This window comes from Gossypium arboreum, chromosome 11 (genome assembly GCF_025698485.1).
Source record: "Gossypium arboreum isolate Shixiya-1 chromosome 11, ASM2569848v2, whole genome shotgun sequence".
Lineage (NCBI taxonomy): Eukaryota > Viridiplantae > Streptophyta > Magnoliopsida > Malvales > Malvaceae > Gossypium > Gossypium arboreum.
Window position 1 is genome coordinate 22,714,430 of NC_069080.1, and position 22,323 is coordinate 22,736,752.

General features: G+C 35.9%; 2 protein-coding genes across 2 annotated transcripts; both read right to left on the reverse strand.

Annotated features, from left to right (window-relative positions):
* Nucleotides 1–1,546: 1,546 nt before the first annotated feature.
* Nucleotides 1,547–3,240, reverse strand: LOC108471737 (PR5-like receptor kinase). The gene is made up of 2 exons (XM_017773312.1): nt 3,221–3,240; nt 1,547–2,630 (listed from the first exon to the last, which is right to left on the reverse strand). The coding sequence occupies exons 1-2, from the start codon at nt 3,238–3,240 to the stop codon at nt 1,547–1,549; spliced, it is 1,104 nt and encodes a 367-aa protein (XP_017628801.1).
* A 754-nt stretch (nt 3,241–3,994) lies between these two features.
* Nucleotides 3,995–6,691, reverse strand: LOC108471738 (LEAF RUST 10 DISEASE-RESISTANCE LOCUS RECEPTOR-LIKE PROTEIN KINASE-like 2.1). The gene is made up of 4 exons (XM_053021245.1): nt 6,666–6,691; nt 6,272–6,358; nt 5,665–5,806; nt 3,995–5,080 (listed from the first exon to the last, which is right to left on the reverse strand). Exons 1-4 carry the CDS (start codon nt 6,689–6,691, stop codon nt 4,340–4,342), a joined length of 996 nt encoding a protein of 331 aa, XP_052877205.1. The 3' UTR covers nt 3,995–4,339.
* Between the last annotated feature and the right edge of the window lie 15,632 nt (nt 6,692–22,323).

A 22,323-nucleotide genomic window follows, 5' to 3' on the forward strand; every position in this document is an offset into this window, starting at 1 on the left:
TTATTCTCGAGGGTTTGAAATGTTGTATCCTAACGTACTGGATGTTTAAAATCCATTTCGATTTACTCAAGCAAATTCTTCCTATAGATCAATATAAAAAAGGATCGTATTCTAAATTCTTCTCGAATTTTTAAATTTCGACATTAAGACATTAATTAATCAATTAGGTACCAATTTTGGGTGTTATGAGGGAGCTAATCCTTCCCGTACGTAATCGACTCCCGAACTCGTTTTTTTCAGATTTCGTAGACCAAAATCATTGTTTTAGTAAAACAAAACGTTTTATTAAAATAACCAAATTACTAGGTGATCCGATCCCACCTAAGCAAAAAAGATCGGTGACGACTCCCTTTTTTTTTCGTTTTCATTTTAAAACTAAAGTTGACCTTTGTTTTCAAAAAATGATTTCGACAATAAATAATATAATTATACACTTATCATCATGTTATACAATGGCGGAGTCAGAAAATTTTTTTGAGAGGTCGAAATTAAATTGTATATTTTTTCGATAGTAAAAATAAAATTTCACAATTTTAATAATATAAACTTTATAATTTTTAAATGATTCAATCATTTTTTATTATTTTTAAGGATCAAAATATAATATAAATTATAAAAGACTTAAATAAAAAAATCATTTTAGGGATCAGTGCCCTACCAATCCCTTCACCGGTGGGTTGAGGCAAAGCATATTTTGAAAATCATATCTTATAAAACGCAAAAACAAAAAGATTAAAAAAAAAGAAAAGAAAAGAATCTGTCGCCTCAAATGGTGGGTTTAAATAGGAATCGGCACCTAAAAATTTTAGTCGATAATATGCCCAAGAGTGCAAAAGGATTAAACAATCCCGATGTCACTAATTTATATTTTAATAATAAAAATTAAGAGTTATTATTATAAAATAAATGTATTAACATTCAACATTTAAATATTTCATTCAATTAGTCCTTAAAAGCTAAGGAAAAAAATTTCCATTTAGATTTTAATTAATGTTGTAATATATTAATTATTAACTATTTAAATAATATTATTTTACATTAAATAAAGAAATAATTGAATTAATTAAAAGAATAAACACGAAAATGCAATGCATATAACATTATCTAATATAAAGACTCCACTAAATTATTTCCTTGGAGCTGTCTTTGTCAATAAACAGTAGACTTAAGTCTCTTGGGAGGCCAAATATGGCATATCCCGGTCAACTAGTTATCATAATATAATCCCTTACCATTCAACACTTGTGTTTTTTAACCATAATTATCCTTCCATAAAAATAAATTTAATCTTATAAATATTATCTCTACCCTACTTAAGATAATTTAAAACTGATATTCTTTTCCTTTTTTATTAATCTCTTTTATTTTGCTTTTCTTAGCAAGCAAATCAATAATTGCTTAATCTTTCTTAAATTAATACAAAGAATTTCTTAAGATATATCTTCTTTTTTACCAATAATCATTGTTCCAACTGATAACCCATCATAATGCCTTATATAATTTTATATGAAACAAAATATATAGTATTGATTGAAATCAATCTAATTCATACGATAAAAGAGAGAGAGAAAACTATTTCATTATCTGAAATTGTCCAAATTTTATCATGCGATAAAGTTTTAGGAGATCTTACCTGAGAAGATACAAAAGGTCTAGGTGGAATTATTAATGATTGAAGATTTCCTTGCAACATTTCTAGAACTTTAGTTATTGAAGGTCGATCACATGGGTCACATTGAATGCACCAAAGGCTCACTATAATCAACTTCCTTGTTATTTCTTCTTCCTCTTCAGCTATTACTCCTTTGAGATTCAAGTTCATAGATTGATCAAAATGCTCGTAAATCCATGACGGAAAATACATTTCACTGGTTTGAGATACTCCAACATCAATATTTTTTCTTCCTCCCACCATTTCAAGGACCATCATTCCATAGCTATAAACATCAGATTTATAAGAAACTTCTCCAAAGTTTCGACAAAACACTTCTGGAGCAATATATCCAATTTTTCCCCTTGCACAAGCCATGGAAATGATACTCTCCTTTCTTTCACATAATTTAGATAGACCGAAATCAGATATTTTGGGACAAAAGTTCTTGTCTAAAAGGATATTGTGAGGTTTTATGTTGAAGTGCAAGATCCTTGTGTTGCAATCTTGATGCAAGTATTCGAGTCCTCTAGCAATGCCGAGTGCAATGTCGTACAAAGTTTTCCACTCCAATTGACGGCATTGATTATTTGATCCTTGACTATAAATTAACTTGTCCAAATATCCATGAGGCATGAATTCATAAATCAAAGCTCTCTTCGATCTCTCGAAACAAAAATCAAGTAGACTCACGATATTAACATGAGAAGTTCTACTAATGCTAGCCACTTCATTCATGAAATCCTCCCCATTTCCTTTTAATTCACTTAAGACTTTGACTGCCACAAAACAATCTTTAGACAATTTCCCTCTGCGTACATTGCCATATCCTCCTTGACTTAATTTATCATTAAACTTATTTGTCATTTTTTTTATTTCTGCAAAAGAATATCGCCTTGGTGCAAGGGAACCAAACTTTTTGATGAATGCCTCAATCCTACCATTGTCTTTGTTGTTTCCTTGATTTGGTAACGATTTTCTTTTGAACCACAAGACAACGAAGCATATGGCAATGGTTACTCATCGAGTATGAATTGGGTCAAATTAACAATTAATTGGAGATATAATATATAGAGAAAGTAAGTGAAACAATTAAGATAGGAGAAAACTCATAGAGCAGTTGAAAACACTAGCATAATAACAACATGCATAGTTTGTTAGAAATCTAGAAAATGTTATTAAATAATTAGATAAATTTTATTAAAAAAAAAAACTAAGGCACCAAAATAGTCTCATAGAGATTTATTATTTGTTTTAATTGGTTTTATGTATTTTTTGATGAATTAATGTTACTTGATAAATAATACTAAATTTAGATAGGATAATTTTTTTAAAAGTGTTATAAGTACAATATAAATACATGTTTAAGTAATTATTAGTATCAAACTATTTCAACCTGGATTGTCGAGTAATCACAAAATAGAATCAAATAATTATAAGTACAAATGGACTAAGAACTTGTACAATCTAAATTAAAGCCAACAAACTGAATTAAAATACACACATGACAATCACATGTAGTGAAACTTAGAGACCCACATATATAATTGCACATAATAAATCTCAAACCTTGATGCTCTAAACCTCATTGACGATTATTAATAGATGTTAATTATAACAAATAAATTAAGGATGACTATTAATTTATAAGGAAAATTATAAGTTATTCAATTATAAAAACAGTATATATTTTCATTATGACTTTGAAATCCAGTTAAACTATAGTAAAAATGAGTTAATATCATCCGAAGAAAAAGATTACTCCGGAATTTTGAAAAAAAACAAGTAAAATAAACAATAATCCTATAATTTTATTAATTGTTAACATATCAAATAACTATTGACCATAAAGATGATAATGAAGGGGAAAAAGGCAGAGATTGCCTCATTAACCTCCGCCCTATGATGGCATTGATATTAAAAAAAAAACATCCATGAATTGGTTATATCAATAACTATTCCAGATTGTTTGATCCATTTCTTCTATTTTGATTTTCAATTTAATATCCTAAAATTTATTCATAAACATTATCTTCGTTTTTAAAATTATCTAATATATATAATTTAATACATATATAACATATTCAAATGTAACTAAATCATGAGTGTATATAAAAATATAATAAAGGGTAAAATAATAAATTTATTTATTACAACTGTTCCACTCTGTTGCATGCACTCATCCTTTCTTAACAAATCTCTTTATTCGGAGCGCATCAATTAAAATCTTGAAGTTGGTTATATGTAATTAGTAATATTTTTTCATTTAGATTTTTGTAATTTCATGTTTTGCGTATGTAAGAGAGAGAAAGTAAAAATCCAATAACGTGCATATCCAGCAAATTGTTTCATAACTATGAGTAGCTTCCACTTGAATTTGAATTTGGGTTTGGAGTCTGTGAATGAAATATACAATACGCTTATTATTGGTTGATGAATAAACAGCATTTATGAAATATAGCTTGATGAGTAAGAAGTGAAGGTGGTATTTTTGGATTAGGTCAGGCTGAAAGCTTTGTAGGCCAGCGATGAATGGGTAGGTGAAGTTTGTTACTGAGACGCGTGGAAAAACTAATGGGAAATGTTGAATTTTTTAGCTTAGGCTTAGCAAATGGGTCAACTTTAATGGCATCAAAATCCCAAGTTTCTGGCTTGGGGACTGGGTTCTGGGAACCGAAATCGGACGACTTAAATCCCACTACAAGAGATATTTGAACAGGTACAGCAAAGAACAAAGATTGTACCTGGGGAACAAAAGTCGTCATCTGAGCAGTAACATTCAAATTCACCTGAGACGAGGTTACGCCCGCACTGCCCACCTTTGTTTACACAATTATTACAACGGGTATCATCGGCAGACCACCCCAGCTGAAACCCAATTTTAGCCGCTTCTTCCAAATCATCTGGATCCCGGCCTTCCTCCAGTGACGGAACTTGAGAATTCGAAACTGGAATAATCACACTGTTACTGCAAGATCTCAGGAAATTGCCGATGACAGTTCCCGCGAATTCCCTTGTCAGATAATAACCTACGATAGTTGTATTTTTTATTGTGCAGTCGAATCGATTGGAAATCCCGAGAACTGATGTGAGATTTTGTGGAGCTGTGAGAGGCTGACAACCATAATACAGCCTTAAATCCTGACTATCCCCGTTTTGTCGAAAAGTTCTGGTTTCACTTTCAAAAGTGGAGTTGATGAGATGAGTGGGACAACGATTCTCACTGTAATCGGTTCTAGAGACATGAAAGGTTTGTGATGCCTTGTTGATTGCAAGAACTCGGTATGTGGCAGAGCTGATTGTGATTTCTAGCTCTTTTTCACTGCAGATGAGCTTGAATCCAGGGTATCCACAACTTTCCGGCCGATCCAATCCCTGGAATGGGTAATCGTATCCGAAATATTTCCGCAACTGGATCGAACACTGCAGCTCAAATAATTATTTGAAAACACTGGTTTTGGAGAAAGAATCAGGACCAAGCTCATGATGATGTTGATGAAGAACAAAAACTTGGATGGCATTTTTGGAAAAGATGGAGAGCATTAGGGGAAGAAACTGAGAGTAGTTGGATATAAAATGAGCATCAGAAAATGAATTTGTATTGATCTTCATGATCAAATAGTCGGTATTTGGCAATAATATATTTTTAAGACTCCGTTTATTTGCCAGTAAAATAATTTCTGGAAAATGATTTATTTTTTTTTGAAATGATTTACTTTTTGGTGTTTGGATAAATCTATGTAAAATAATTTCCATTGTTTGGTAGATTTCCTGAAAATATTTTATAAAAGACTATTCGCGACCTAGGATTCTATTTTCTCATCAATCCAATCATCGCTCACGTTTTTTCTTTTTCTTATCAATGAATAGATCTCTTTACTTGTATGACTTAGATGTCTCGCATTTCTTAAAAAAATGATTCGATTGATGGGATTTGGTATGATACTTATGAGATCGATGATATCGATGAGATTGATATTCATATATTTCTTCTTAGAACATATTGATTTGACCCCATAAGCAGGACCACCACCCCATAGCATGTTGCCGCCAAAAGCAGAACCCCGTATTTCTTCTAGAGAATCCCCTAATTGTTCCAGAGCAACTTGAAAGAGATTCTTTAACCAAAAAGAATTCAGTTCAGATGTAGGATACCTATCCAGAAGTTTTCGCAACTCAATCATGTATGATGGAATCATCAAAGATTTGACCTTTTCGAACTCTGTCTGTAACTCACTATAGGCTCGGGAAACAAAGAGAAGATGTCTACGAACGAGCTGTTTTAAATTAAACAAATATATATTTAAGAGTTTATTATCTTTTCATTGTTTATTTGAGTTTATTATATATATTAATAAATTTATATTTTAAATTGTTTTTACATATATTGTACAGGCCCAATTTAGCCCGGGGCCCATAAACCAAAAAACCAAAATCCAAAATAAAATGTCCAAAAAAAAAAACACCCAAAAACCCACATACAAACCCAAATCCTACTCATTTTACAAACAGATCCTAAACCCCTAACCCAATGCCTGATGGCCCGATAGGCCCAATGCCCAAACAAGCCTCAGCTAGAAGGAAACCCTAGTTTCTCCTAGCGTCGCACACCCCACGTGCCTTGCCGGCACGTCCAACGCCTGAGGCTCGGCTCCTCTTGTCCCCTTGCACCAAAACGGAAGCCCCGCCCGTTGACCTTCCCCTAATCTGCAAACAGACCCAAAAGAATAATAAAGACGGTGCAGCACGCAAAGGCAGACAGTAACAAAAACAAACAAGAAGAAATCGATAATAATATGTTTTCGGCTATATATAGCCAGAAGAAAAAATGTTATGTTTTTACACAGACTTTTGAATACCAATATTAATCAAAAAAAAATCATCAAAGCAAGAAAATGTGGTTTTTCTTTTTCGATTCGTTTTAACATTTCTCATTTTCTTTCTTGCTATTCTTTCGTTTTATTCTTTTGGGATCATTTGTAAAAAAGGAAAAGGATAAGAGAGAGTAACTCACCTGAACCTTGAACTGTTGATATACATCGGAGTTTCTTCTCCGTTGAAATCAAATCTAACAAAGGGGGGTGATACTTTCTTTTTGATTTCTTTGCAGACGTAGGTATTAGATCCTTGAACGTGGATCTAAACGGAGTTAGAGGACCAGTGGACCACCCTCCGTCGGTCACCGCTTGTGGTGGCTGTATGGAGGCTAGGGTTTGGTCTTTTTGGAGGGTCGGGTAAAAGGGGAAAAAGGCTAAGGTTTGCATCAACAAGGGAGTGGTTGATCTAATAAAAAATGGTTTTTATATGCGTGAAGAAACAACGTCGTTTGGGCCTGATCCAATGGCTTCAAAATGACGTCGCATAGGCCATACCCGTGACCCGATCCGTTTGTCCTCAGGGATCCGCGTGTTTTGGCGGAGAGGAAATATTTGCGTGTTAAGTCTCTCTTTTTCGCGCTAACATTCAATTGGGCCCACTTATATTTTCTTTTTCTTTTTTAAAATTATCTTTGTAATTTGTGCATAAATTCAGTCTAGTCCACGTCTAAATGCTGCGTTCTGGGGACAGGGGATTATTTCCTTGTTGGTCCTCGCCTGTTGTCGCGCGTTGCATTTTAAACCTTCTATTATTTATTTTACCTAATCTATCCCCTCTAATCTCATTTGGTTTCGATTCAGTCCTTATTTGTTATTTTTATTACACTCAAGCCTCTAAATTTCATTTTCGGTTTTGACTTAATCTTTTATTTGTTTAATTTCTACCTTTATAGATTATCATATTTTATTTTAATTGTTCACGTATATGTATGTCCATTTATTTGTTTCTTTATACTTTTATTTCATATTTTAAATTTATTTGTTTCTTTATACTTTTATTTCATATTTTAAATTTATATTATTATGTATTCTGCCATACACATGTTTCATCATTATTATTATTATTTTCATTACTATTATTATTTCTACTTTTGTTATTATTATTGCTATTGTATTGCTATTATTATCATCATTATTATATTTTCTTTTCTACATGTAAGTCATTATTATTTTATTAAATATTTTAATATTATTTTTAACACTTTTTTTTACATCATTACTCTTATCGTTATCATTTTATCATTCATTTTATTTATATGTTTTAAATAACTTCAAAACTTTAAAATATTTGCTATTATTTTATTATTATTATAATATAATCATTTATTTATTTATTATCCCATGCATTTTATATACATATCAAAGTTTGTAAAACTAATATTTTCTCCATAAATATTTGTTGATTCATATAATTTCTTACTACCAAAAATGCACTTATTTGTTCATTATTTGTTTCTCTTTTACATATGGTTTCATTACTTCATCCATTCCTAAATCTTTTTTATGTTATGTTTGTTTATTTTTACATCATGCATTTCTGTTTTATTGATTTACTCATTTATCGAGATTCGTTTACTAACATTGTATCCCATATTGTATATCACTTCAAATATTGCATTAATTTTCTCCAAAATTCATGAAAAAGAGATTCTTTAACAAAGGCAATATTTCGCGTTTAGGGAATTTAAGAAATCGTACCCTAACTTACTGGGTTTCGATTTTCTTGTTAAACTTAAAAAGCCAAATATCCTTTTAGATTTCAAAATACACAAATTTTCGATAAAGATTAAAGGTAAACTTGTTCACGAAGATTTAAACGTCGCATCCTAACTTACGAGATGTGGCGTCTTACTATCTCAGGATGAGTAAGCCTTTTGATGCTCGTTTCAACGTAATTTAAACGTTTTAAAATTAACATTCATAAAAAGGGACCGTATTTTAAAATTTATTTTAAAATATTTTCAACTTTTGACATTAAGACATTAATTAATCGATTAGGTACCAATTTTGGGCGTGACGAGGGTGCTAACCCTTCCTCACACATAACCAACTCCCGAGCTCGTTTTCTCAATTTTCGTAGACCAAAATCATATGTTTTAATAAATCAAAATATTTTATTAAAACGACCAAATTTTTAAGTGATCCGATCACATCTAAATAAAAAGGATTGGTGGCGACTCCATTTTCGTTTTTAAATAAGTCGACACCATTTTTCAAAAAAAATGGTTTCGACAGCTTGGAGACTCCACTGGGGAAACTAGAGAGTCGAGCCATAAATAGATTAATTTTTGTCCTTTGTTGAAAATTGAAGATTCGTTTTAAGCTTACGATCCCTTCATTGTATTTCATCCGTTTTTCTTACGGTTTTCATCATTTTATTCCTATTTTCTTTTTTGCTTTGAGTTTTTTATGTATATATCCTGGCACATTACATTGCATGACCGTTGTGGTCACACCCTTCAAGTGGGAGTGAGAAACTTTTCCTTTGTGAGGTTTTCACCTCCGTGTAGGATAGTGGATCGCTTTCGGGATACATCCGTACCTATGTCTTCGTGCGATTTTCATCTCTGTGCAGCCATAAGGAAATGTATTCCCCTAAACTTAACTCGGCCTATATAAGCCTATAATAGGTAAGGATCGAGGAATCTGCTAGTTCAGGAACCTTTACTTTAGAACCAAACCGCATATAGTGACCCGTAGGAACCAGCTTAGGTAGAACTACACCAAACCCTAGCGGTTACCCAAGTAGGTGCTTAATTATTTCCTACTTACTTTGAGTTTTATCATTTTTGTATATAATACTGACTTGTTGTGTTTTCTTGTTATTGCATAGCATTACATTATAAAAAGGTGTTGATTCACGTTTCGGTTACTAGATAGAAAAACTTAGCATGAAAAAGGGATTTCTCAATAGAGTGGAAGAAAATGCGGCTGTCCGAATATGGTTCGAAAAGACGTAGCAAGAGAAAGGTGATAGTTTGACTAAGGGATACGAGTCGAAATTATGGGATTTTACTCGCATTACTGTGGCTCAGAATGACCTGCAAGAATTAAAAGAGATATGAAACAGTTCGAACGACGAGATCAAGCAATTATTTTATAATAATTATGGAGACTTGCCTTATTTACTCGATGTGAAAGTAGACAAACGCTTATTCCGAGCTCTCGCCCAATTTTAGAACCCCGCCTACAGCTGCTTCACTTTTGGGAGAGCTGATTTGGTACCTACCGTGGAAAAGTATATGGCCTTACTTCGCTGCCCAAAGGTTAAAGTTGACAAGGCTTATTCCAGAGCTGCTAACGTCCTGCCCTTTGCAAAGAGACTGATAAATATCACGAAGATGAGTGAACAATTGGTTGCAGCCCGAATTAAGCAAAAGGGAGATAGTGCTTGTATTCCTTGGAAGAACTTGAGAGATCTAATTCTGGCACATCCAGATATGAAGAAGAGCGTTGATATTTTCGCTTTGAGCATCTACGATTTGGTCGTCTTTCCTAAGACATTAGGATATGTAGATGAAGCAGTCTCAGACCTGTTTGATCGACTGCATAAAGGGGGCACACCTGTCCTTGCGATCTTGGCTAAAACGTTTAGATCATTGAACGCTTTCCGGAGAGCGAGCGAAGGCAGATTTATAGGATGTGCGCAACTTTTGCTATCGTTTTTCTATAACCACTTTTGGAGGGTAGAAAAAGTCTCATATCTAGTTTTCTCTGAAAACTACTCTCCATTGAAGGAATTAGTGGCTACGCCGAGGCGGGATGACTTTTTCGAAGAGAAATGGAAAGTGATTCTCCGAAATTTGCAAGTTGAAGATGTTGAATAGAGGGCCCCATAGATGATCCCCGATAAGATCTTATATCGGTGTGGTGACTTTAACTGGGTCCCTCTACTTGGGATATGGGGAGCCGTTGGATGCGCTCCACTGCTTGTGTTAAGGCAATATCGATTAAGGCAGTTCATACCAGTGACATAAGGGTTGAATCAGTGCAAGTTCTCATATAAGGACAATAATTATAGGAAGAGAGTCCGTGAGATATCAAATACTTGGAACCAAATCCGTAGGATGAAAGGATTTGCTGCAGGTCCAATGACGACCCCTCGAGTATGATTGGTAGTAGGGCAAAAGAATCAATGACAATATCTCAATGCTAAGTCAAGAAAATGCTCGGCCGATAGAGGAGCATTTACAAGTCGTCCCATCTGAGTTAGAGATCATCAAGCAAGACTTTGAGAAAAGGAACTTGGAATTGGGAAAGAAGATAGAGCAATTAGAAGAGGATGAGAAGAAGTTGGAACTAGACGCTGATATCCACAAGCTAGAGGCCGAGAAATTGAGGAAGGGAAAGAACAAGACCAAGGAAGATTTGGATAGTTTGAAAACTGATTACAAGAAGCTGCGTATGTCGATAAGAACCGTAGATTTGGGTAAAACGTCGGAGCAGTGGTGTCAAGAAATTAAAGAAGAAAAGACTAGAGCAGATAATTGAGACAAGAAGTTTCAAGATGTTCGAGTGCAGGAGGATGCCTTGAAAAAGAGTTTTTTGGAAAGCTAGAGCTAAAAAGAGAGGTTACGAGCTCGGGTAGCCGAATTGGAAAAATCACTACATTAGCATCGTAGCCGTAACTCCGTAATTGAATTGAAGGCCAGTCTAGGCAAGATCGAGGAGTTGAAAGGGAAAATTGAGGAACTCGAGACTGCATTACAAGATAGAAAAATTCAAGTGGAACTCCTTAAGGCAAACAAAAAACATTGCAAAGAACAACTTCATCGTTCACAAGATCAGAGCAGAAATAGGGATTATGTCATGGATGAAGCTGTGGCTCAAGTTCGAGAGGTAGCCAATCATTTGCAAACCTTGGCAGTTCAAGCTAATTATTAAGCTTAAAGTACGAATCAGAATCAGATCGAGGCCGGGACCTAGCTTGGCTTCTTAGGAAGGTTAAGGCTTTGGGCATTAGGGCAAAGTCGTATATGTAATCATCCGCTCTATGTAAAGAAATTTTTCTTCTAATGAAATTGAATCAGAATCAATGCCTCTTTTTGCATTCATTTCATTCATCTGCATTACATTTCATCATATGCATTAAGTTTCACGAAAAGACCCTAATTAAACAAAATTATTTCAGTTAATCTGGAAACCAACGAGAGTCAACCAACCGAATACCGCTACAACACCAGTCACAAAACTAAAGCAATGGATCAGAGATTAGAAAGACTAGAACAAATGCAAAGGGATATGTAACAACAATTGCAAGTGCAGATGCAAGAGTAGTTAGCTAAAATACAACAAGATATGAGGGAACAAATACAAGAGTCCCAAAATAATATGATAAGCCAATTGGTGCAGTTGCTGGTCAGAGAACGCGAAAAAGAGAAGAATACTGCGAACAAAAATGAGGATCCTATCTACCCCCGAGCTTTACTCCAATAACGTCCAGATACCATCAGAAATATACCCACGAAGGGTACCCGTTACTATCAGGCCTCAACAGCATCAAATTGATACCTCAGCACCGACTAACTATCAAACAAGCTCGAACTCCAATCATGGGGATAACCCAACCAATCCCGTTGTTCTTGATCTCGAAAATATAGCAGAGATGGAGAAAACAAGAGTGGAACCGCCAAAACAACTGGAGGATCGATATAGATGGTTGGAAAAAAAACTCAGAGCAATGGAGAACGCTGATTACCATTGTAGGATAGACGCCAAAGATCTAAGTTTGGTCTCGGATTTAGTGCTCCCTCCTAAGTTCAAAACTCCAGATTTTGAGAAATATAATGGAACTAGTTGTCTAGAAGCTCACATCACCATGTTCTGTCTAAGGATGGCAGGGTACGTTCACAATAATCAACTGTTGATCCATTGCTTCTAGGACAGTTTGGTCGGGTCTGCAGTTAAATGGTACAACCAACTAAGCCAATCTCAAATCCATTCATGGAAAGATTTAGCATAAGCTTTTATGAAGCAATACAGCCACGTGACAGACATAGCATCTGACCGAATCACGTTACAAAACATGGAGAAGAAACAAAATGAGAGCTTCAGGTAGTACACTCAAAGATGGAGAGAGGTGGCGACACAAGTCCCACCACCTCTTCTGGAGAAAAAAATGACTATGCTCTTTATCAATACTCTAAAGGCTCCATTCATCAACCACATGCTGGGAAGCACTATTAAAAGCTTCTCAGATATATTAATGTCTGGAGAGATGATAGAAAGCGCGATAAGATGCGGGAAGATTGAAGCAGAGGAAAGTGCCAAGAAATCAACCCGAAAAGGAAAGAAAATGAGGTGAACAACACGAGCATGTACAATAAGAGTTATTCCAAGCCAATCACCGTGAGCCAACCGAGGGCAGTAACTACTAGCCATCAGGGCTCCGTAAGATAAGATTCTATCTAAAAGCCTAACACGGAAAGAGTCCAGTTCACGCCTATCCCAATGTCATACAATGAGTTGTATCAGAGCTTATTCGATGCCCATGTGGTGTCACCTTTCTACTTGAAGCCTATGTAACCCCCATTCTCAAAATGGTATGACGCAAACGCCCAATGTGAGTACCACGCAGGGGTAGCGAGGCACTCGATTAAGAACTGCACGGTGTTCAAAAAGTTGGTAGAAAAATTTATCGAAATGGGTATCATGAAGTTTGGCGACCCACCAGGACCCAACGTAGCAAGAAATTCGTTGTCCGATCATGCTAATAAATGGGTAAACGCGATAGTCGAGAGTGGGAGCAAAAGAATCAAGGCTGACGTAGCGGAAGTAAAAACCCCATTGAGTTGGGTTTGGAAATAAATGATCAGTGGAGGTCTGATCGCACAATATTCATAGGAAAGGCCCAGAGAAACAAGAAAATACTGTGAGTTTCATGCCGATGAGAGCCATGACATCCAAGAGTGCAATAAGTTCAAGTCCATAGTGCAAAATCTGATGGACAATAAAAAGATGGAATGTTATTGAGAAATCAAAGGATCAGAAGAATGAGAGGTTTACGCCTTAGAATAGGAAACAACAGAAGGGGTCCAAAGAGTTAATCACCCTGCGGTGATCATTTCGCGACCAAGGAACAATGAAGCAAGAAAACAAATGGTGCCGAGAGTTATAATTCATAAACCCGTATCCTTTCACTACAAGGATAGTAAAAGGGTTCTCTAAAACTATGACTGCAACGTGACAATCCCGGGGAGGAGAATTCGGCTAGTACTTCAGGAGAGAGCCAAGATGTAGGTTTCTATGCACGTAGTGGGAGATGTTATGATCCTGTGAGTACAAAGACCGAAATTGTTAAAGAAAAGACCCCAAGAGTCGAGCGAAGGAAGGAGAAGACAACCAGACTTGAATCACCAGTCAATGAGCCGGTGACTGAAAGGGAGGCTAAGGAATTTTTAAAGTTCTTGAAGTACAGCGAGTACAACATTGTGGAACAATTGTACAAACAACCAGCTCACATATCGGTACTAGCTTTGGTCTTGAGTTCAGAGACGCACCACAGTGCATTGATGAAAGTGTTAAACGAAACATATGTTGCGGATGATATCTCAATCAACAAGCTTGATCGTCTGGTAAATAACATCAGCGCCGACAATTTTATTTTCTTTAATGATGACGAAATACCACTGGGAGGTATGGGATCCACAAAGGCTCTGCACATCACCACCCGTTGCAAAGGATACACATTGTTGGGGGTATTGATTGATAATGGATCAGCACTAAACGTCTTACCCCTATCCACATTAAATAGGTTGCCAGTGGATAGTTCCCATATGAAGACATGCCAAAATGTAGTGAGGGCATTTGAAGGCACCGAAAGAAAAGTAATGGGGAGGATTAAAATACCCCTTTTAATCGGTCCAAGCACATACGATATAGATTTCTTGGTGATGGACATCAGGCTCTCTTACAATTGTTTATTGGGAAGGCCATGGATTCACTCAGCGGGGGCAGTGCCGTCATCGTTACATCAAAGGCTCAAATTTATAACGGAAGACCGATTGGCAACCATAAATGCGGAAGAAGATATCATTGCATCTGTTACCAGTGATGCGCCATATGTGGAGACAGATGATGAAGCAATAGAATGTTCCTTTCGATCGTTAGAAATTGTAAATGCGACCTTTATTGTCGAAAGAAATAAGGTCCCGACGTCTAAAATCTCCAAGACTACAAGGATGGGCTTACAACTAACGGTTGAGAAAGGAGCTTTGCCAGAGAGGGGGCTTGGAAGAAGCCTACAAGGAAGGATCAAGACACCCATGCTCATGGACAAATGAGACTGCTTTGGCTTAGGGTTTAAGCCAGATGCAAAGCAAAAGAAAAAGGAGAAAGAGAACAAACAAGAAAAGAGAAGAGCGAGTTTAAGCGGGGAAGAGGTTAAATGGGAGCCAATGACCTTTCCTCATATATCTAGAACATTTGTGTCGGGAGGGACTATTTACTCCGAAGGAAGATCGACAAGGAAAGGGTCTGCCAAAGAAATGTTGGAAAATTCGAGCATTAATGCCATATCCAAGAAAGAAATAAGAGAAGAAGATCAATTAGGTATTTGCCCATACGTGCCTGGGAGCGTTTTGAACAATTAGACCAATGAAAAAATCCCTGTAACTTTTAAAATTAATTCAGAGTAATGTACAAAACAAGGTTATTGCTCTAAGCCTAGGGGTAATAAGAATCATTTTGTGAAATAGGCTTTCGTCCAATATCGTTACTTTAATAAAAATGCATCTTTACATCTCATCTTGAGTAAATATTCTTTATTCTTTCCATTTTATTCACAATCATACCACCAATAAATATTCTTAGATTCTTTTGTTCTTTGGACTTTTCTTCATCCCTATAACAGGTCTCCAGATATCAATGATATGAGTAACGTTGCTACTGACTTAAAGTCTCCTTTTGAGCAAGATATGTATACAGAGGATTCTCAGGATTTTGAAGATGACCGAAACTGTAACCTATCTCCCGATTTGTTAAGAATGGTAGAACAATATGAGAAACAAATCCTACCTCACAATGAGTCAGTGGAAATTGTGAGCGTAGGAGAGGGAAAAGAGGTAAAGATTAGAGCTTGTATCACCGTAGAGACAAAGCGAGACCTCATTGAGTTACTACAAGAATTCAAAGATGTCTTCGCATGGTCATATCAAGACATGCCCAGTTTGAATACTGATATCGTAGTACACCGACTCCCCATAAAGGAAGAGTGCAAGCCAGTTCAACAAAAACTCCTAAGGATAAGACCCGATGTTCTATTGAAGATAAAAGTAGAGGTCAAGAAGTAATTCGATGCCGGTTTCTTAAAAATGGTTAAGTATTCAGAATGGGTAGGCAATATAGTCCCCGTTCTTAAGAAAGACGGGAAAGTATGAATGTGTGTGGACTATCGGGATTTGAAGAAAGCTAGCCCAAAAGATAATTTCCCGTTGCTTCACATTGATATATTAATGGATAACACAGCAGGTTACTCACTTTTCTCCTTCATAGATGGCTTCTCAGGATACAACCAGATAAAGATGCATCCTGAAGATATGAAAAAGACTACATTAATGACCATGTGGGGTACGTTTTGTTATAAAGTGATGCCATTCGGACTGAAAAATGCAAAAGCAACATATCAGAGAGCCATGGTAACTCTGTTCCATGATATTATGCACAAGGAGATCAAAGTTTACGTCGACGATATGATTGCGAAATCCAGAAAAAAAAAAAGAACACGTACAAGTCTTGAGGAAATTGTTCTTAAGATTAAAAAAGTTCCAGCTAAAGCTCAATCCAGCAAAATGTACCTTCGGGACCAGGTCAGGAAAGCTGCTAGGATTCATAGTCAGTGAAAATGGGATTGGGATTGACCCAGACAAAGTCAAAGCCATACAAGAATTACCTCTGCCACGCACTTAAAAAGAAGTTCGAGGTTTCCTAGGAAGACTAAATTACATCGCCCGATTCATTTCGCAACTAACGGAGAAATGTGACCCGATATTCCATCTCCTTAGGAAACACAACTCAGGTGTATGGGATGAGGAGTGCTAGAGAACTTTTGATAAGGTCAAGTATTACTTGGCCAATGCCCCAGTGCTGATGCCACATTGCCCAGATAAGCCACTGATACTGTATTTGGCAATGTTCGAAAACTCCATAGAATGCGTGTTAGGCCAACATGATGAGTCAAGAAGAAAATAAAAAGCGATATACTATCTCAGTAAGAAATTCACTAAATGTGAGACAAGATATTCGCCAATCGAAAAATTATGTTGTGCTTTGATTTGGACAACCCGAAGACTGAGACAGTACATGTTGTACCACACAACTTGTCTCATCTCAAAATTAGACCCTCTAAAGTACATGATGGAGTCAAATACTTTGAACAGAAGAATGGCTCGTTGGAAAATTTTGCTTTCTGAGTTTGACATAGTCTACGTGAACCAGAAAGCTATAAAAGGGAGTGCAATAGTAGATTTTTTGGCCAGTAGGGCTTTAGAAGATTATCAGCCTTTGAGCTTTGATTTCCCAAATGAAGATCTAATATATGTTGCAACCATTGAAGAAGACTCTCAAGAAGATCATCCTTGGAGACTGAATTTTGACAGAGCCTCCAATGCTGTGGGTAACAGAATTGGGGCAGTTCTGGTATCCCCAAATGGAGATCGTTATCCTTTTACTAGTAAATTGGATTTTGATTGCACGAATAACATGGCGGAGTACGAAGCACACATCATGGGTATCCGTGCAGCCATTGAACTCAAAATCGAGGTGCTAGAAGTATATGGGGATTCTGCATTAGTGATCTATCAGCTCAAAAGTAAATGGGAGACAAGAGACCCTAAGTTGATCGATTACCAAAAGCTGGTTCTAAAGTTAATTGATGAGTTTGACGATATCACTTTCTGCTACCTCTCACGAGATGAAAACCAGATGGCTGATGCCTTGGCAACTTTAGCTTCTATGATCAAAGTAAACAAATAAAAGGATATGAAGCCTATCCAGATGAGTATCTGTGAGACTCCGACTCATTGTTACAATATCGAAGAAGAAGAAGAAAAGGACGATCACCCTTGATATTAAGATATATTACGATATGTGAGGAATCGTGAATACCCAGACCAAGCGACGGGGAATGATAAAAGGGAATTGAGAAGGTTGGACAGTAACTATGTCTTAGATAGAGAAATCCTCTATAAAAGAAGGAAGGATCAGGTGTTCTTGAGATATGTGGACACTGTCGAGGTTAAACAAATCTTGGAAGAGGTCCGTGAGGGTGTCTGTGGACCACACGCTAATGGTTTCACAATGGCCAGAAAAATCATAAGATTCGGATATTATTGATCCACTATAGAAGGGGATTGCATCAATTATGCCAAAAAGTTCCATAAGTGCCAAATTTATGAAGATAAAATTCATGTATCTCCTTCACCTCTTCATGTCATGACTTCTCCATGGCCTTTTTCTATGTGGGGTATAGATGTCATAGGGCCGATCTTGCCAAAAGCATCTAATGGACATCGATTCATCTTTGTAGTCATAGATTACTTCACTAAATGGGTAGAGGCCACCTCTTATGCCAACGTCACAAAGTCAGCAGTCAGCAAGTTCTTAAAGAGAGAAATCATATGTCGATATAGGATGCCTGAGAGGATTATATCAGACAATGCACTGAACTTGAACAACAACACAATAGTAGAGGTCTATAGCCAATTCAAGATCAAACACCATAACTCGTCTCTATATCGCCCAAAGATGAATGGTGTAGTGGAAGCAGCCAATAGAACATCAAGAAGATTGTGGGGAAAATGACTGAGACTTATAAAGATTGGCATGAGAAATTACCATTCACCCTCTACGCCTATAAAACGTCCGTCAGAACCTCTACCGGGGCAACACCTTTTCATTGGTTTATGGAATGGAGGCAGTTTTGCCCATTAAAGTCGAGATTCCTTCTCTCAAAGTTTCATCAGAGTTAAAATTGGACGAAGCAGAATGGATTCAGTCTCGATACAATCAGTTGAACTTAATTGAAGAAAAAAGGCTGAAAGCTATTCGTCATAGTCAAATGTACCAAAAGCGAATGATGCGAGCTTATAACAAGAAGGTTCACCCTAGAGAATTCCAAGAAGGAGACCTTGTTTTGAAAAAAGATCATCCCCATACAAAAAGACTTCAGAGGAAAATAGATGTCAAATTGGGAGAGACCTTATGTGGTGAAGAAGGCTTTCTCTGGAGGAGCTCTGATCTTGACTGAGATAGATGGCAAAAGCCTGCCTAATCCCATGAATTTGGATTTGGTCAAGAGGTACTTTACCTAAAAAAAAAAGAAGAAGAAGAAGAAAAGAAAGGAGAGGCCAAGGCGAAAACCCGCAAAAGGGCGCTTTGAGACCAAAGGGGTTTTGAGTTGAAAACCCAGGAATGGGCAATTCAAATTTTGATCGAAGATGGAGCATACGGTAGTCTTGTCTTATCTGAATTAACAAGAATAAGGGATGCTACATCTTGGGGCATCAATAAAGTACTCGTGGTTTTCTAAACACGTACTAAGTTTAAAGAGTCCTCAAGAAGTTTTGTGCAAAGAAGCTCATGCTACGATATCTGGGGCGCCTTTTTTTTCGTTTTATTCATTTTATAAAATTTGCTATCTTGATTATAATTTGCTATCTTGATTATCTTATTTGCTTTGAGCTTTGCTCTTAATAAAATTCCATCTTGTCTATTGCGATAATCTTTTTCAAGTGTTTTTCATTGAAATGATGATTAATGGACTAATGATATTCAAAAAGGAGTTCTGCATATTGCCAAAAAGGAGTTCTGCATATTACTCTGAAATGTTTCTAAATGATACAAAGACCTGAGATGGGATTATTTAGTTTGAATTACTCAAGAGGTTGGAAACATTTGGGAAAGAATGGCCCAAATTGTGATCATTTCTTCTGGTTTTCTGCAAAAGATACCAGTTAAAGAAAAAGGACAAAGTAACACGTCAATGATAAAACCTCGATGAATAATGAGTAAAACCAAATTAAGTATTAAAAAATGACATTTTTTGCATTCGTGCAAACGTCATCCATACACATCTAGTTAGGAGTATTTGATTAATTCATAACATCCTAATCATTTGGCATAAGCATAGGCTCAAGAAATTGATTCTACAAGTCGTGTCCCTCGGAGGACGGTGTAGCAAGATCGATTGAAACTACAGATTATGAAGATCTTATCTCTCTGAAGTTGTAGTGGAGCAGATCAAAGCCACAAACCTTATCTCCCGGAAGTTGCAATAAAGCAGGTTGAAAATAGCAAGTCTTATCTCTCTAAAGTTGCAGTGGAGTAGACTGAAGATAGTAGATCTTATCTCCCTGAAGTTGCAGTGGAGCAGATTGAAGTTACAAACCTTATCTCCCTGAAGTTGCAGTGGAGCAAGTTGAAGATAGCAAATTTTATCTCACTGAAGTTGCAGTGGAGTAGATTGAAGCTATAATTCACGAGTCTTATCTCCTTGAAGTTGTAGTGGAGTAGATTGAAGCTATAAATCACAAATCTTATTTCCTTGAAGTTGCAGTGGAACAGGTTGAAGCTATAAATTACAGATCTTATCTCTCTGAAGTTGCAGTAGAGTAGATCATAGCAAGCCTTATCTTCCTGAAGTAGCAGTGGAGTAGGTTGAAGTTCAAATCTTATTTCCCTGAAGTCGCAGTGGAATAGATTGAAGCTGTAAATTACAGATCTTATCTCTCTAAAGTTGCAGTAGAGCAGATCATTGCAAATCTTATCTCACTGAAGTTGCGATAGGTTAGAATGAGGCTACTTGAAGAAGAGAAGCACCGAAGAAGTTAAGATTCTGCAAGACCAGACAAAATTGACCCTATTTAAAGTCTTTGCTCCATTCTCGTTACATGACAATGAGCAAAGAGGGGCAGCTGTAGAGGCCCAATTTATCCCGAGGCCCAAAACAAAAAAACCAAAATCCAAAATAAAATGTCCAAGTTTAGTCCATTTACAAAAAAAAACCCAAAAACCCAAATACAAACCCAAATCCTACCCATTTTACAAACAAATCCTAAACCCCTAACCCAATTCCCGATGGCCCGATAGGCCCAATGCCCAAACAAGTCTCAGCTAGCAGGAAACCCTAGTTTCTCCTAGCGTCGCACACCCCACGTGCCTCATCGGCACGTCCAACGCCCGAGGCTCAGCTCTTCTTGTCCTCTTGTACCAAAACAGAAGCCCCACCCGTTGACCTTCCCCTAACCTACAAACAGACCCAAAAGAAGAACAAAAACGGTGCAGCACGCAAAGGCAGACAGTGACAAAAATAAACAAGAAGAAAACGATAATAATATGTATTCGGCTATATATAGCCAGAAGAAAAAATGTAATATTTTTTACACAGACTTTTGAATACCAATATTAATCAAAAAAATTTAAAGCAAGAAAATGTGGTTTTTCTTTTTTGATTCGTTTTAACATTCCGCATTTTCTTTCTTGTTGTTCTTTCATTTTATTCTTTTGGGATCATTTACAAAAAAAGGAAAAGGATAAGAGAGAGTAACTCACCTAAACCTTGAACTGTTGATATACATCGGAGTTTCTTCTATGTTGAAATCAAATCTAACAAAGGGGGTGATACTTTCTTTTTTATTTCTTTGCGGACGTAGGTATTAGATCCTTGAACGCAGATCTAAACGAAGTTCGAGGACCAGTGGACCACCCTCTGTCGGTCACCACTTGTGGTGGTTGTATGGCAGGTAGGGTTTAGTCTTTTTGGAGGGTCGGGTAAATGGGGAAAGAAGCTAGGGTTTGCATTAACAAGGGAGTGGTTGATCTGATAAAAAATGGTTTTTATATGCGTGAAGAAACGACGTCGTTTAGGGTCTGATCCAATGGCCTCAAAACGACGTCGCATAGGCCATACCCGTGACCCGATTTGTTTGTCCTCAGAGATCCACATGTTTTGGCGAAGAGCGGATATTTGCGCCTTAAGTCCCTCTTTTTCGCGCTAACATTCAATTGGGCCCATTTATATTTTCTTTTTCTTTTTTTAAAATTATCTCTGCGTTTTGGGGACAAGGGATTATTTCCCTGTTGGTCTTTGCCTGTTGTCGCGCGTTGCATTTTAGCCCTTCTATTATTTATTTTACCTAATCTATCCCCTCTAATCTCATTTGGTTTCGATTTAGTCCTTATTTTTTATTTTTATTACACTTAAGCCTCTAAATTTCATTTTCAGTTTTGACTTAATCTTTTATTTGTTTAATTTCTACCTTTATAGATTATCATATTTTATTTTAATTGTTCACGTATATGTATATCCATTTATTTGTTTCTTTATACTTTTATTTCATATTTTAAATTTATATTCTTATGTATTTTGCCATACACATGTTTCATTATTATTATTATTATTATTATTATTTTCATTACTATTATTATTTCTACTTTTGCTATTATTATTGCTATTGTATTGCTATTATTATCATCATTATTATATTTTCTTTTCTACATGTAAGTCATTATTATTATATTAAATAATTTAATATTATTTTTAGCACTTTTTTTACATCATTATTCTTATTGTTATCATTTTATCATTCATTTTATTTATATCTTTTAAATAACTTCAAAACTTTAAAATATTTTCTATTATTATTATTATTATTATTATTATTATTATTATTATTATTATTATTATTATTATTATTATATAATCATTTATTTATTTGTTATCCCATACATTTTATATACATATCAAAGTTTGTAAAACTAATATTTTCTCCATAAATATTTGTTGATTCATATAATTTC